Source organism: Thamnophis sirtalis, unplaced genomic scaffold (assembly GCF_051295495.1).
Source record: "Thamnophis sirtalis isolate CommonGarterSnake01/CBP01778 unplaced genomic scaffold, rThaSir2_p1.2 scaffold_5, whole genome shotgun sequence".
Taxonomy (NCBI): Eukaryota; Metazoa; Chordata; class Lepidosauria; order Squamata; family Natricidae; genus Thamnophis; species Thamnophis sirtalis.
The window spans coordinates 77,903,257-77,919,868 of NW_028261385.1; the positions used below are offsets into that span (position 1 = coordinate 77,903,257).

The window sequence follows — 16,612 nt, forward strand, 5'->3', positions numbered from 1 at the left end:
ACCACCACAATGGACTACAAAATGTAACAAGTGGAATGATATTTGTTTTGTCATGTGCTTTTTAATCTAACAATATTTTTGGACTAAAGAACAAACATCTGTATGTTGGAATATGCTGAAAAAGTTTTTTTAAAATCAATGGAGTGCACTTATTTTTTCACATTATTGCTATTCAGTGGGAACAAGGAATAAAAAAGAATTTCTAATAAGTGGTCCAGGACACCTACCAGAATCCCTCTTTGGATTTGATATTAACATTACAGCCTGAGAGTTTAATTATTGCACAAGTACTGCCTATTACAAATGCAGATGCCCCTACATAAACATTGGAAATTGTCTATTACTTCAGCAGGAGGAGTAACATGGTAAGTAACCATATAATTAAAGAATAGTCAATTGCACTAAATTAATTGTAGTAACATTAATTTGATTACTAGGAAAGATTGCTATATAATAGAATCAACCATTTTATTTTTATTGCTTCAATTATTTACTTTAAAAGGATGCCTAAAATATAGATTGTTCTTTAAACAAATGCCTTGGCAAATCCATTTGTATTCACATCAAACTACAGATAAAATGCTTCTAAAAACCTATACCATTGCCTGTGCATGACACATGAAGTAGATATAAGCAACTGTGTGATAAAATTAAACATATAAATATTTGTTTAACTATTAAATGATAAATGGAAGGTATAATTAAGTAACCACATATATGTAGTCATCAATTGAGATTCAGAGAGATTATTAATAATGTACACACATTGTACTGCAGATGTATGATCCAGCTATTTTGAAGTATCATGTTATAGTAGTCATCTTTGAACAAATGAAAAATTACTTTCTGGGAGCTTGAGTATAGCTGTTGAGGGCTGAGTACAAACGTGATATATCATGAAATATATTAGTTAAATGTTTATTTTGATTAATTCTAAGATTGCAACCACTCCAAAATATCTGCAGCCATAAAATCTACAGGGCGGGGCATAACCTTTTCCTAGGGGGTCACAGCAAGATCGACAGCAGTTTACAACTTCCGCGACACCTCATTTTAAAGCCCATAAAAAACTGAATTGAATGAGCTATTAAATGTTAAATTTGTTTCGGTTGAAACTTTGAGAATGAATTTGGAAACTGTGTTGAAAAATCTGGAAAATCGAACGGAACTGTTTGAAGATTTGTTGTGTTCTTATCCACCTCGTTTGAATGCTGTTCGAAGGGCTAATGGTGGTCATACTGACTATTAAATCGTGTCAATAAACTCAGTTTTTGATGGGCTTTCGAATGGTGTATGAATTATTTGTGTTGTTATTACAAGTGTTGCTGTGACCCCCTAGGAAAAGGTTATGCCCCGCCCTGTACAATAATTTACAGTATTATTTCAACATTATATGCTCTATTATAACTTTACATAATGTAGGACCCAAGAAGTAAAACAGAGTAAACCTATAACTAACAAAACTCAATGAAGTGGTATTAGAGGTGAATGTTAATAACAGTTAAGTACCGTTTTGTGGGGAGGGGGAGAGATGTGGGCGGTATATTCTATGTTTGCTAGCTTTATGCATTCTTTGCTTTATTTTATTCTTTTTTTAATTCCCTTACCTGTCAAATGTTGGTTTTTTTTAGATGAAATGCATGTAAATACACATGCCAATACTGCAAATTAGTTTAAAGTCTATAACTACAAAGCGCACATTTAATTTTAAAATAATAAAAAAAATATTTACATCATGACAATGGATCAAACATCTAAGGTGCCTAGAACATCAATTTCTGTCATAGTTGAGAAAGCTAGCGCATTACTTATTTACATAAAATCAGCAGCAGAACCAAGCTGATACAGTATATGATCTGTATACAGGCTGATATGTATAAAACATAACAAATATTGCACATATCATACTAATGTATATTTATTTTACTTAGTTTGTCTGTGTAATAAACTAGAAATATGAGATATTGCATAACATCACTAAAGTACAATGTACAACAGTGCTAAAAATACTGATAAAAGTCAGCAAATTATTTAATAGATTAGTTCAATTAATGAACACTGCATTAGTGGAAATTAATCAAGGGATGTTTGACACTGGTCTCTGATACTGACAATTTTATGGATACTATAACCCAACTACAGAATTTTCCTGGTTCAATTATCTTTTGATATTTAAATTTTAATTATACAATGCTCCCTTTAATATGTGAATCCATGTACGAGTATAAAAAATATAGGTAATTACTGGCAAGACCAGAGATAATGCAAAGTATGTTTAATACCCACAGATATTGATGAAATTTAAATTCGTAAATGTAGGGTGAAGTATCACTTTAAATTAAATTTATAATACTTTTTAATGTTACAGGATGTTAAAAGAGTCATGAACAAGGTCTTTTCATAATATTTACAGTATTCAAGTGTGATGTATGGCTTGTGACTGAATGGTATATTTTACCAGCCTTTAAAGGAATAGAATCCAAAAACGTAATGGTATATGGGAATGACCTTGGGATATATACTGCCTTGGGAATGGTCAGATAAGAGGAAGTATGTTGCAGCTGCATAGTGGGAAGAGCAAGAGGCTCTAGATATACCATCCCTGAATTATTAAGCTGTAAAGATGATAGTGGGAGAATTGTACTTTCAGACTTGCAAGATTCTGTTCATGTAGTTTTATAATAAAGAGGAATTAGCTTATCCAGCCATGTTTTTCTGTCTGGTGTACCTGATAAGGTGAACAAAAAGACATTTAGGTTTCTCTTATGCAGCATCCTTGCAATATATTGTTCTATCCTAAAATATTCTTCCCAGAATTTTCTCTGAATTGTTTCTAATTTTGAAACAACATAAATATATTCATAAGTTTTTTAATGTTTTTACTTTAATTTATTGATGATTAAATAAAGCTGGTCATAAATACTAAGACTGTTTAAATCAGTGGTTCTCAACCTTCCCAATGCCGCGACCCTTTAATACAGTTCCTCATGTTGTGGTGACCCCCAACCATAAAATTGGTGTCTCAGTTCTTAAGACCATCGAAAATATGTGTTTTCCAATGGTCTTAGGTGAAAGGGTCGTTCAACCCCCAAAGGGGTCCCGACCCACATGTTGAGAACCACTGGTTTAAATGAAGAACTCAAAAGGGCTGGACAATTGAGCATCTAGTAGCAATAGCAAAGGAAATAAATTTCACAATCCATCTACAAATATCCAGAGATACAACTCAGCTAAGAGTAGTTAGTGATATTGTGAAAGGGATAGAGGGTGAGGAAAAATGTTGTTGGATGAACCTGTCATGCTGAGTAAGTGAACACAAAATCATGTTAAAAAGACTCCTGCAACAGGGGTGGATTCTCTTTCAAGCAGGAATGTTATTAAATCTACTTTTTTACAAATGAGGATAGCAAAACATGAAAATGGGTCCAACTAAATGTTCTCCTAAAAGATTAGCAAATAATTTTTGCTAAATGCTTAGTGTGGAAAAACAGCCCCCCAACAGGTCTGTGGTATTTGTCGCTAGGGCATTACTTAGATTGTTCTGAATAGTACAATCAAAAACCTTTTGTTTTTGGTAATGGCCTAAAAGCTCATTGCACTGTAACTGTGTGAGGCTGCCACTATTTTCCCAAGCTTCTAAAATTGCTCCAAGGTAGGGAGATTAAAGCATTACCTAAAACAATTTGAACCAGTATTTCAAGTGGCAAAGTCCCATGCAGGTTGTCACTGCTGCATTTAGGCCAGATTCTAGATTTAGCAAGGATTCAGTACATAGTGGGACACTTTCCAGCAGATTTACTTTCATCCCACCCTTGATTCAGGTTAAGTCATGAAACAAATCTGTGTGTTATATATAAAGCAAGTGACTGATGCTTTGTCCTGAAAATAGCCATCATCCTGGTGATTGGCAGAATATAAAACTGCATTTGCAAATTTTGAGGCCTAGTTTTGACCTCCCATTACTGATGGGCCGAGGTATCAAATGCTTGGAGTTTTATGTCCAAATTTCTTAAGACATCGATTTGGTTTATGTTAAAGCAGGGGCGTCAAATTCGTATCATCACTGCGTCATGTGACATATCAGTACTTTTCCCCCTTTGCTAAACCAGGCATGGGCATGGCCAGCGCATGTATCCGGCCCAGGAGCCGTAAGTTTTGCAATCCTGTGTTGGAGCTATTAATATTCAGGCATGATAATGTAGAATTATTTTCAGAAAGTATAACACAAAGACTGCTTCAGAGGATAGCTTCAGCATGTGTGGAATGGAACAGAACTACTGCTTAACATGGAGGATTGAAATCTGGGTTTCATCACGGCTTAAGCCTGTGAGCTAATATTATAACATTTTAAAAGAAGAGGTGTCAGAATGTAGTTCTGCTTCATTCCTGGATTATAGGTGACAAATGCCTGATGTTCTACAGCAGACTTGCACTATGTTTTTCCCCCTTCATATAATTCCACAAACAGCAAAAACATTGGTCAACAGGCAGCCAGTTTTATTAAACTATATAATTATTTTAAAAAATGGATCATTGAACTTGAAGTATTGCAAAAACCTATTAGTATTGCAGTAAACTTGATTAACATTTTAACGCTACCACATCTTTTTCCAGTCTTGTGTGACTGCTTTACAAGCTGTTTCTGTCAATCTCTGCATGGATGTGCATACCCAGACACTTGGTATCACACCAAGTGGTGTCACAAAGCAGCTACTTTAAAAGATATGACTGGTTTAGTGATTCAAACAGATGTATTTATTTAATAAAATTGTACCATATAATAATGCCTAGATCCCACAGTATTCCTACATCTTGTCAAGCATTTCTTGAAGGCTTTGCACATCCCTACACCCATTAGCAAATATATTCTGCATGTGTCTAATGCTCATATTTCCAGAATAGATTCTAATGCATAATAAAAACACACCAAGCATACTAAATTGAATGTTTCAAAAATAAATACATTTGAATTGACTGGAATGGCCTACTTTAAAACAGATATTTATGGTTGTAGTACAGATCATGAAAGAATGGAGCATCAATGATTGAACAGAATCAGAACCAGAACCAGAAAGGCCCAATTCTAAGTCCAAGGTATGAAAGTTCTAACATTCAGTCAGAATCTATCTTACAAGATTCTTTACTTTCTTGTCTATGTGATACAACCTTTAAGGAAAATGGCATCATATTTTTTGAAGTCATCTCATCTGATCTTCAGCTACTTCAATATCTATTCAGAGAACTTGCTTATACCTCCAATCATTCTAATTGCCCTTTCCTAAAATGTTTTTTTAATCTGAAATTTATTTTCTTAAATACAATAAGTATTTATTTTCGGAATTTCTATTAAAAATGTTTTCCAAAGTATACTCAGAATTCAACATAAGATCTTACCAAAGCAAATTATAATGAAATAGTTATTTCCTATTATTGGGAAATATATTTCTCCTGATGCAACCTAACATTGCTTTTTTTTTGGGGGGGGGGGACCACATACATTAATTTTGCAGGCAAAAACTACTACGTATCAGTCAAGTAGTCCCCAACCTCTACCTGTGCATTTAAGTTCTGTTTTCTAAATGAAGAACTTTCAACTTCTATTACTCTGAATCAAACTTTTTAATATTGTAGTCATTTTTAATTTAATTTCAGTTCTAGTATTAACTATCCCCCTCAATATGGTTTTGTCACCAAATTTAATAAGAACTGTTTCCACTTTCATCTATTAGTACATGTGTGTGTGTCTGTGTGTCTGTGTGTGAGTGAGTGAGAGAGAGAGGGAGGGAGGGGGAGAGAGGGGAGGAGTGGTTAGGCTAAACTATGTATCTTAATTTCATGACATCCATTCCACATTCAGTTAGCTTGTTAATCAGCATATGATAGGATACTTTGTCAAATAATTTGTTCACGTCAATATACATTATGCATACAACATTTTCATACTCTGTTAAGGAAATTACTCAGTCAAAATTGTATCTGGAAAGATTTGTTCTTAACAAAAACAACAGTAACATGTGGATAATTACCACAGGTTTTTCAAGGTGCTTACAGATCAATTGCTTTGATGTATGTTCTAAAATTTTCCCAGTCATTGATATCTGGTTGACTCATCCTATTTCTACTTTTTTTTGAGATGGGGCAACATTTGCTTCCTGTCACCTTCATTTCACAAATTCTCCAGGATATTACATATGGGCTTGAATAATGTGTGAATAACTTTCATCTTTATTAGAGAATATGGTTTCATGTTATCTATCTGTCTACTCTATCTATCTATCTATCTATCTATCTATCTATCTATCTATCTATCTATCTATCTACCTACCTACCTACCTACCTACCTACCTACCTACCTACCTACTACCTACCTACCTACCTACCTACCTACCTACCTACCTACCTATCATTTCATTTATATATTCAAAAAAGGCATTGCTTGGGACTGTTCTTAATTATAACTTTTTTAAAATGGCAGATAGTGGGTATCCAGCGATATAGGTTTATGCACCAGTGATGGATAAATGCATAAATTCATGGATCATACCAATGGTGGAAGATACTAAGGAATTCTATGGGCAATTAGAAAGAGATGCTTAGTGTAACACTAAGGACATAGTACAAGTAATGGGGAATGCAAACATTGAAAAGTCAGGGAACCTGGAATTATAGAAATAATAAATGAAATTATGCAAAAGAGAAATTGAACATTGGTGCTTGTTGCCAACAGCTATTTCAATATGCATAAAGGAAGACATCATCTAGGACCGTGATGGTGGCCCTATGGCATGCGTGCCACAGGTGGCATGCGGAGGACTGTCTGCCAGCATACGAGGCATTGTCCAGGTAAGCTCCATCAAACATGCGCGCAGGCCTCCCGCCCAGCTGATTTTCAGGTCTCTGCAAAACACTATACAAGCCATCGAGAATATAACTATATACATCCAACAAGAACAGGAAGTACCTCACAGGAGCAGATAGAGATAAATCCTAGAGAGGCAGGAAATGCATCACTGAACAATGGAGATGAATGCTAGAGAGGAATAAAGCTGCATACAAGGCCAACATAACACCTGTAACAGCATGGGGTGCCCCCCATGCCTTTTTTTTTAATTTCAGGAGACTTCAGGGAGGCTTGCTAGGTCAAAACAGGGCATGGGGGATCGCAGGTGCACTGTATCATGGGTGTGGGCACACCTATGCGCTATTGTGCACGCTTTGGCATGCAAGGACAAAAAGGATAGCCATCATTGACATAGGACATAATTTAGTCAAATAACATTGACTATGTATACTTTTATAATAATTATGACTACAATATAACTTTTCGTATATTTAGCACTTATCTTTATTCTCTGTGTTTCCTATTATGTTTTCTAACTTTTGCTAACACTATAAAAGTACGTGCCTACAAAAAATGTTTCTGTTTTAACAAGAATTATATTTCAAGGACTGCATGGGTAATATTAGTCTTATTAACTTCCTGAATCCATTCTGTTGTCAAAAAAATGTTCTAATTAATTAAATAGATCCAGATGAATACTACAATTACTCTCCCTGTCCCAAACATCCATGCTTCAAAAAAAGTGACACTCTTCTGGACTACGAACTGTTAGTTTTATTTCTACTGCACATAAAAAATTAACTTCTAAATGAATGAAATTTTTTTTGAACATAACCACTCATTTGGGAACCTAGGGTTTTTTTCCCCCATTTGCTTTGGTCACAAATTTCACAATGACCGCTTTGAAACACACACTTGGTCTTGCAGGAATGACTAGTATGTTAATTATTATGCTATCATCACTAAAATAAAGTGCATCACTGCTTTTGAATTTCCAACATTGTTAACATTCTTTATTTCACACTGCATGCTTTAATTTTTTATGCAACTACTGAAATCTCTTGCAAATTTGCTACGAGTTTCCCGTTATTTAAGGGCACCAAAAATAATACAAGAATATGCCATTTAATATGAACTTAAACTAACATGTCTTTTCTATAAAGTTGGTTGTATAGATCTTGGGTATAAAAAGTGCAAGTAACCACCCCTACAGAATAATTTTATCCTGAATAAAGGAAAATTAAATTAATTAATTCACATGTGTTTTATAATACATTCAATTTCTAAAAATGCAAATAGTTTCCACAATTCAAATTCCCATAAGTATTTTATTTAAAAGATATACATATTTCCAATCAAAATTAGCTTTTACTATTATAGTTGTCTAGTTATTGTTATAATTTTGATGTCCATAAAATTTTTTATGCCTTTTCCAAAAAGTTTTCCATTCGAACCAATTTCTATTCAAGAAACAAATTCTCTCTAAAGATCAAACGTTATTCACTCTAGCATACAATTTCAATATATCTACAACTACTTGTCCTAAACCTTAACATTTACTATAAAATACTAAAAAGTGCTTCAGCATTGCAAAATAATATACATAACTCAAAGTTTTTTGCATAACAAAGGGTTACAAAGATGAACTGCTGTCATAACTGTCTTGTTACATCAATTACCAGAATAGTTTTAGCATTATCAATTACAAAAGTTTAAGTAATAATGCTGGGAGGGAGTGGGGGGGAGGGAAAATGGAGCCGAATGACAGGAAGACTACTATAAATCTCACCATATCAATTCTCAAGGATAGTTTCTGTACTTCCGACTCTGTAAGGATAATAACTAACTTGCCTTACAAGACGGTCATTAACACTGAGTCATTAACCTTGGTAAAGCGTCAATACAATAATTTATCAATAATAATAATTTATCAATACCAGCTCACATAGATTTCATACATCAAAACTAATCATCCCAAAGCAAAATAATTCTTTGGTTTAGCAGAAGCAGCCTTGGTTTCCTGCATATTTGGTCACATGTAATTAAATGCAATTGCACTGCAAAACTACAGCTAAATTCCTGAGAGTTCTATAATGAATTCTGCTTACAGAATATTACAATGTTAAAAATCAAACAAAAAGACAAAATAGAAATTAGTTTCAAAACTGCTATAGGAGTTTTAACTTTAACTGATCTTAATGTAAATGTCTAACATTGCACAATGATTGAATGGTTGAGGGAGTTTAAATAAAGATGCCATGCTAATATATTTTTTTTACGTTGTGAATAATAATATCATCACAACAGTTACTTGAAAACAACATTTAATGAATATGCTGTGAGGTGAGAAAAGCATAATGGAATATGACATGGCATATGTACAGATGGAATTTTGGAAATTATTGTAATCACATGGGTTTAAATGGAATGCATATTGGTTTGTCTCAAATTGCAATTGGTAGAGTCATTCAATATACTTGCTTGATACTTTTAAAAAAGGAATTTTTATACTACAATCTACTGGATAAAATATCTTGGCACTTCTGTATACCAATGTATTTACATTGTTGTCAATCTTGCAGAATGTAATTCTGACCTAATTCTACGATACAGCTAAGTGTAGTTGTGTATATTTATATAATTTCCCCAAAGTCCTAAAATGTGAAGGAGAGGGCAACTGTTTTCACAATATTAGGACTCATTAGGTCTCTAGGCAACTATAAATTTCTTTCATATAGAAACTACTGGTTTGAGTACAAACATTAGTTGAATACAGGAAGTCCCCAGGTTATGAACCTCTGGATTATGAACAACCCCAGGTACAAATGGACTTCTTGAGGTATTCAAAGTGGTGGACAACCAACCACAATGAAATCTAATTCAAGAAAAAAAGGCAGGTTCACTGGAGGAGGAGAAGCTATGGCTGAATAGTGTAGGGAGTTTAATTTTCTTCCAACAGGCTATTATTATAGTTTCAAAATTATTTTCTATACAACAACTGAAAAATCAGGTGACGTAATACAAGAGTAGCAGATAAAATTTGCAAAACATTCACTGTGCTAGAGCAAAAAGAAAATGCTGTACTAGAGCAAAACGAAAAAAACACGAACAGCAGTAGAAGAGAAAAAAGGCCAGCAAAGAACAAAATACCAAAATGCCTAGATTCTAGCTTTATATAATCAACAATGGGAACAGCATTATTTGAGCATGCATTCCAAATTGGAGAAAAGATTCCTGCCAAATTTGACCTCTAGAAACTTTCATATGAAGATGCAGGTAGTATCAGACAAAGATGTGTGAATCACCAAAACTGCAAAGAAGAATTTAAACTCCATACTTTAGCTTAACAAGTCCAGATTTTACCATTCTATAAATTAAATGAAATACTAACAAAATTATGAACACATAATTATTTAATGGGAGAAATGTCTTCTCAAATCACAGTAATATTCGGGAATTATCCTTTCTTAATTATGTTTTACAATATTAAAGATGCAACTAGCAAGGAAGAAAAAGGTAAAAAGCTAATACTGATTTTTTTAAAGCTCTTAATCTTACAAATTTTGATAATGGTACCAAATTTAAAAATTATTTATTAATATGAAATGTATGTATTTCTTAAGTAAATGTACAATAGAAGACAGCTTTTATTTATGACTTCTAATTGATATTTTAGTTAGACTTTATAATTAATTGAAGTGTTATACTAACTGAAATGAATTCCTATAAACCATTAACCACTTTAGCAGAAGAAATAATAGTAATAACAGTATGATTCTGATAGCATTTTGTATCTTAGACTCTAAGATACATTTACTATATTGGGATTTAGTACTACATGTATTAAATTTGATATTTAATAATAATGAACACAAGTCATCTAAGAAAAATTATTTATGTGATAAAAGTTGCAATGCAGTTCTTATTTATTTGAGAATATCCCATCATGGTCTGAGATACTTTGGGCTTAGAACGTGGTTTATTTCTATTTTGAAAAAAATAAATGTAAAAATTTATGCTTGATGGATAACTTTATGGAGAAGCAAATATTTGTCATACATAGCTGCCAGAAAATGTAAATTAGAATTAATTGGATAGTCTGTTCTTTTATCATATGTGTATTCCAGAGAGTGGTGCTGGGAGACTATTCTTCAACCATGATTATTTTTGCTTTAGGGGACAAATGTATCTTTAAAGTTCTTCTATTTTCATTAAAAAGTTAAATATTTTTTCATTACGATATAGTATTAGCTTGTAGTTCTCATTAGATCAACCTTCAAATTGTACATAGTGACTAAATTCCAGCTCTATATAAGTAAGCAATACACCTATTTTTAGAATCAAGGATATTGGAAAGGGTGGATCATCTATCTTAGAAAAAAATATTTTTATTGAACGTAGAAATAACAACTATGAAGTTGTTTTGGATATAACATTGAAATCACATGAAAACATATCAACAACTCTGGTTACCACATTCAGAACCAGATACGAATTTGCTATAGTATTTCAGGCAGACTTTGACTTACATTCGGCAACTTAGTGATTATTCCAAGCTTCAACAGTTGCCCCCTATCCCCAATCCTGTGACCAGGCACACAGCAACTGGGCCAGTTTATGGCGGTTTGTAGCATCCTACACTCACAGTATTTACTACGAAAATGGTGCTTACTTCTTAAGGTCATTTGCTTAACAATAATCACAAAAAGGTCATAAAATTGAGATACCCGCATGAGCTACTTTACCACCATCATGAATTAAAACTGTGATGGGCATGCTCCATTATGGTCATGTCCATCACAGTTGTTACAGGACATGATTTTCCAACTTCTAAACAGGACTATTAAATCATGCTGAACATGGAGCTACGTAAAATACATTAAATTAAAATACTGCTGACTAGGATTGTACATAAAGCACATATTATTAATTTGGTGAGAATTCTATAAGTCTTAGATTGTTTCCAAACCAAATTTAAAAGTGCTGGTCTTAAATTTGTAAAGCCCTAAATAATGTGGATTCAAAATGTTTGATAGAATGCTTCTATGGAAGGAGTTATGATAGATATCAAGTCATGCTTTCTCAATTTTCTGAATTCCTGCTAGCTTCAATTTTCTGAATCTCCTTTCTGAAGGATAGATGTTGCCTGACTCAGGCTGCATATGGGGTTCTAATAAGTGAATAGAAACTTTGTACTGCTGATTTTTAAATGGTTGTTTATATTATTGCTTGTAAATTTTGGTTATCCTTCTGTTATACTTTTATAAACATAGTTATTTTGCTGTGTTTGTACTTTAATGCTAAAAATGCAAAGTTGAGAAGCAGCTTAGAAACTAAACTGTCAATATCAATCAAAATCTTGAAATGAAAGCAACACAAAAAATGATTTTTTTCAGAAAATTCTACATGAGACAAAAATAATTGGAATCAAACTCTGCAATAAAGTGTACATTATACTTCAGATATTATACAGTTCATATATGCAACATGTGAACGTTATTATAAGAAGGCAGTTGTGACCAAGCCTTTTGTAAATCACTCCTCTGGTTTAAAAACTGCACTATTGCTGTGCTAAAAACATGTCTGAACTGACACATAACCATGTGCAATTGTTCTTATCAAACTAACCACTTCATCTTCCATTTTTTATACAGTTCACTGCTACCTTTCTCCAACACTTCAAACACTTGCCAAATATACTCAGAATACTGAAAAGCAGTATGCAATTTAAAAGATTTTATGTAAATAGCAAACTATAAATAGGTTTGCATTTTTGTGTGTGTTTACATTAGCACATTCTTGACTTCTCCCTGAATCAAGCACTTCAGACTTATTTTATGCACAGTAACTGCCATAAATGGCTATAAGTTAAATACAAAGGAAGATCTAGCAGACTTTAGGCAAAAAAGTAAGAAAGGGTACATGTTCAACCAGCTCCCTTCATACAATACACAAAGCAAAGATTCAGAATAGTTCCCAGATCCGAAAAAGAAATCCTAGCTTGGTCTGATCCCATGTAGTCTTCAGAATTTCCCAAAAAGAGTTATGCGCGCTCATCTATATAACATTCCGAAATCAGCTAATGATCCAAAAAGCACTAAGGGTTTGGGCAAAACAAATGCAAGCATCCAATCTGAAACGTGTTACAGGAAAATTCTTCCCACGACTATTTATCCCAAGACCATATTATTGGCTGTTACAGTACCTGGCTGGTTTGTGGACTGGACGGGTCATAAGAATAATTCTTCAAAGTATCCTGAGGATTCAGGTGAGGAGGATATCGGATAGTTGGGTGAGAGAAATAGCTAGATGGGGCAGGAGGAAGAATAGCTTGTGGTGGAAATGGCAATGGTGAAGGTGGAGGTGGAGTTCTAGTTGAGATGACTGAAGAGAGAAAAAAGCACAAGTTATTTAGTATCTTTTTATAATAAAATATAACATAAGACAGTAGATAAAAATCTAAATCAAACAATATAAAATTATTTATTTTCTTCCTATCCATCCCATTTTTAACCTACAACCTTTTGAACCACTAGACCTTCATACCTGAAGCATCTCAGGAGATAGTTTTTCTTTAGTGATGCAATTTTGCTTTATTGTGAATATTTACTCTATTTTGCACAGTTCTGCATAGAGAAAGCATTGCATTTCAGAAAAAATATTTCAGTTATCAAATACGATAACTAATCAAGGTAAATCAATAAAATTAAAACTATAAAACATGTTTTTAATTGAAAGTTAAGAGACATAGTCCGAAGCAGGAATAAATGATCCAATAATACTTTCTGTTATTCCCTAGCTAAATGCATGTGAAAGGGTGGGAGGGTGGGGAATAATTACTAAGCAATAACACCATGAATAATTAGCAATCCATTGTGAAAATGCTAATGAATGTTCAACTTAAGGGCCTGGGAAAATCTTTCACCCAAGATCTCTCTAAACAAAAAGGCTATCATATCCCATACAGATTTTTTTCCCTTGCATTTCTCTACCATGCAATTGTGTGCTAAATCTAAAAACACAGTGAAGTCCTCAGCAATAAAGGGAATATAAAGATTATCTTGTTACTGCAGAGCTAGTACCTCAGAGATGGGAGATACATTATCATTCAATCATTAATATCATTTCATTTATATATAAGATATATTGTGTGATAAAAACAAAAACAAAGAAATGGGGGAATGAACAAATGTTATGATATTATTATTGTCATATGGGGACAATAAATATATAGCTATAACTTAAATTAATTAATATACTGTCCATCTCACTCTGCAAAGCAATGCATTAGATTGGATGTAGATTTACAACCATATTTCATACAAATTATTATTTAGTTTACTAATATATTTCTCTAATATGATGAGTGGTATTATCTTCACTGCTTCTAGCTTTAATATTGTACAAGTCATTTTATCTCTATCATTACTTAGGACAGGGTTGACTCTGACCAGGGCCTAAAAGCAATATATTCTGAATAAAAATTCTGCCTTATAAAATACTTGTTTCAAATGAACTTGTGGCTAATGCAGAATGTATTGTAGAATGCATTTTTATGTTCCACTTTCATCTACTTTTCCCCCCTTGGCTAAATTGTTTTTATAACTCATTCAAAGGTAAAAGTAACCTTAGTTTCTCCCTTTTATATTCACAACAATAAAGTTGGGGCAAGAGAGTGAGTGACTGACCCCAAATTCCCAGTAAGTGGGTCAAGTGGGGAGTAGGAGTAGGTCTGTCTAGCTCTTATTGAATGCTTAAACCTCTGTGCTGGAGGAGATCCTTTTCACAATGGCAATTATGGTCTTGGCCCAAAAACTTTTGCTCAATCAAAAAGACACTAAAGATCTGAAGTTCAGGTGCCCTCAAGCATTACATTGCTAAACAACAGTTCAGCTGCAGGGGCTTCCATAAAATCTAAAAATGAAAGGACAAATTCTTCTTAAATTATATTTGGGACCTGCCATTGATTTGAATAAGGAAATGGTAACAAAACCTTAGCATAGGGGTAGGGTAATTCAGATTGACTGGCCAATGAAAATCGACTCCTCTCATAAAAATGACCGTGGGGAAAATTCAGTATCAGAAGAGCCCTTGATATAAGGGCGGTAATGATGTCATTTCAGTTCACAGAAAGGCCTTCCTATTATTTAACTACCTCTTAAATGATACGTTTACACAGCTGAAAATTTGAAGATTTTAAAAAGACTTTCCTTAAAGTACACTATAAGCTGTGTTCAAGGATTTCCAGTAAAGGACTAACAAATAATAGATAATCTTCATCATACTAAACTATTTGAGACCATCATACTTGATACATCTTCCAGAGTAAGCAAAAAAGAATCAAGCTTTATCATTATAAAATTCCACATTTATTTCATGAGGTTACAGAAGCAATGCTATCAATACCATGTGTTTATCCGTCTGCATGAACTAATAGCTCCCAAATAAGCTAAATAAGGGAGGCAATGTGGAAAAGGAGGAAGGAAATTGAATAGATTCATTTTATAAAGTGAGCTCTAGAAGATGGCTACACCACCCCATCCCCACTTATTCTTTGCACTATAGCCACATAGCCACTCCACTGAAACAAAATATCTGGAAAGGCTTGAAAACATGGCTTTGCCACCAAGGCTGAGAATTCGGTAACATGGGTATAAAGCCTACTGATTGGTTGCATTGCTAGTGAAATTGAATGTGCTTTCCTATAGATTATGCTTTTTGAAATGATTCTTAATTATTGTTTTTAATGGTTTTTTATGTTACTTTTTTGGTGATTTTGGTATTGTTTAACTCTGTATGCTATTCAGAGTCCCATATATTAGATTGGCAGCTAAATAAATAAAGATATAAGTGAAATAATTACTAACACTATCTTGCTGATACTGACACTGAACATCAACTTAAAATTGTTGGGTAAAGAGTTTAGTTGTAGGCTGCCTTCATGTTTTATAATCACTATGATAAAAATATATAATTTATAAATTTGATAGTAAATAATAAAGCAATCTATCAGAGATTTTTTAGATAGTCACCAGGTGCAAAATCTTGATTGAATTATCCCAATAAAAATGGTACAGGGGGTTGTTTTGTTCGAAGTTCAAAATATAATTTTGCTACTCAGTTTCTGATAATGAAGGCAGCTCTTTTTCTAGCCACAAAAATTATGTTACAACTCTAAAAGGACAAATATAGTGTTTCACGATGACTGAAATAAATTTTAAAACTGAGAATTTCTTAGCCATTGCTCAATCTTTTATCCTATATAGTTAGCTTAATGGAACAAATTGTGCTACTTTTGTACATTCCCCCCAAATCTGCTTAAATAGTTATGTAACTTTTGAGGGGTCCACACCAATAACTGTCAACCCACTGCCAAACTGCTCTCCAGTTTGGCAGTGGATTAATCTGCCTTTCTATAGCTTGAAGCTAATCTGCCTTTCTGTAGCTTGAATCCAATATTCTACATCCTTCACAAAATGAGAAAGATCTTGAACTTCTGTGATGCGACATCTTTCAGGTATTTAAAGCATGCTACCATGGCCTCTTCATCTGTCTTTTTCTAACGCTAAAGATAACAACCCCCCCTCTCAACTTCACTGAATCTGTTTCAACTTCAATGAATCTCTGTTATGCCCCAAACTGAGCACAATTCACAAGGTGAAACCTCAAAAGTACCATTAGTTCACAATGTAGTGATTAAATAACTGGCTGGAATTACTTCCTGTGCATTTATCACACCTGTGTAAAAGACTGAGTCAGACTCAAAGTATT

The 16,612-nt window shown here is 33.5% G+C and overlaps 1 protein-coding gene across 4 annotated transcripts in view; it reads right to left on the bottom strand.

The window, feature by feature from the left end:
* Positions 1–16,612, bottom strand: part of NFIB (nuclear factor I B) — a 209,826-nt gene that overhangs the window by 36,553 nt on the left and 156,661 nt on the right. For all 4 annotated transcript variants that reach the window (XM_014052912.2, XM_014052913.2, XM_014052914.2 and 1 more), the window contains exon 8: positions 13,047–13,225. In XM_014052912.2, the coding sequence (XP_013908387.1) occupies positions 13,047–13,225 (179 nt within the window). The remainder of the gene's footprint in view (positions 1–13,046; positions 13,226–16,612) is intronic.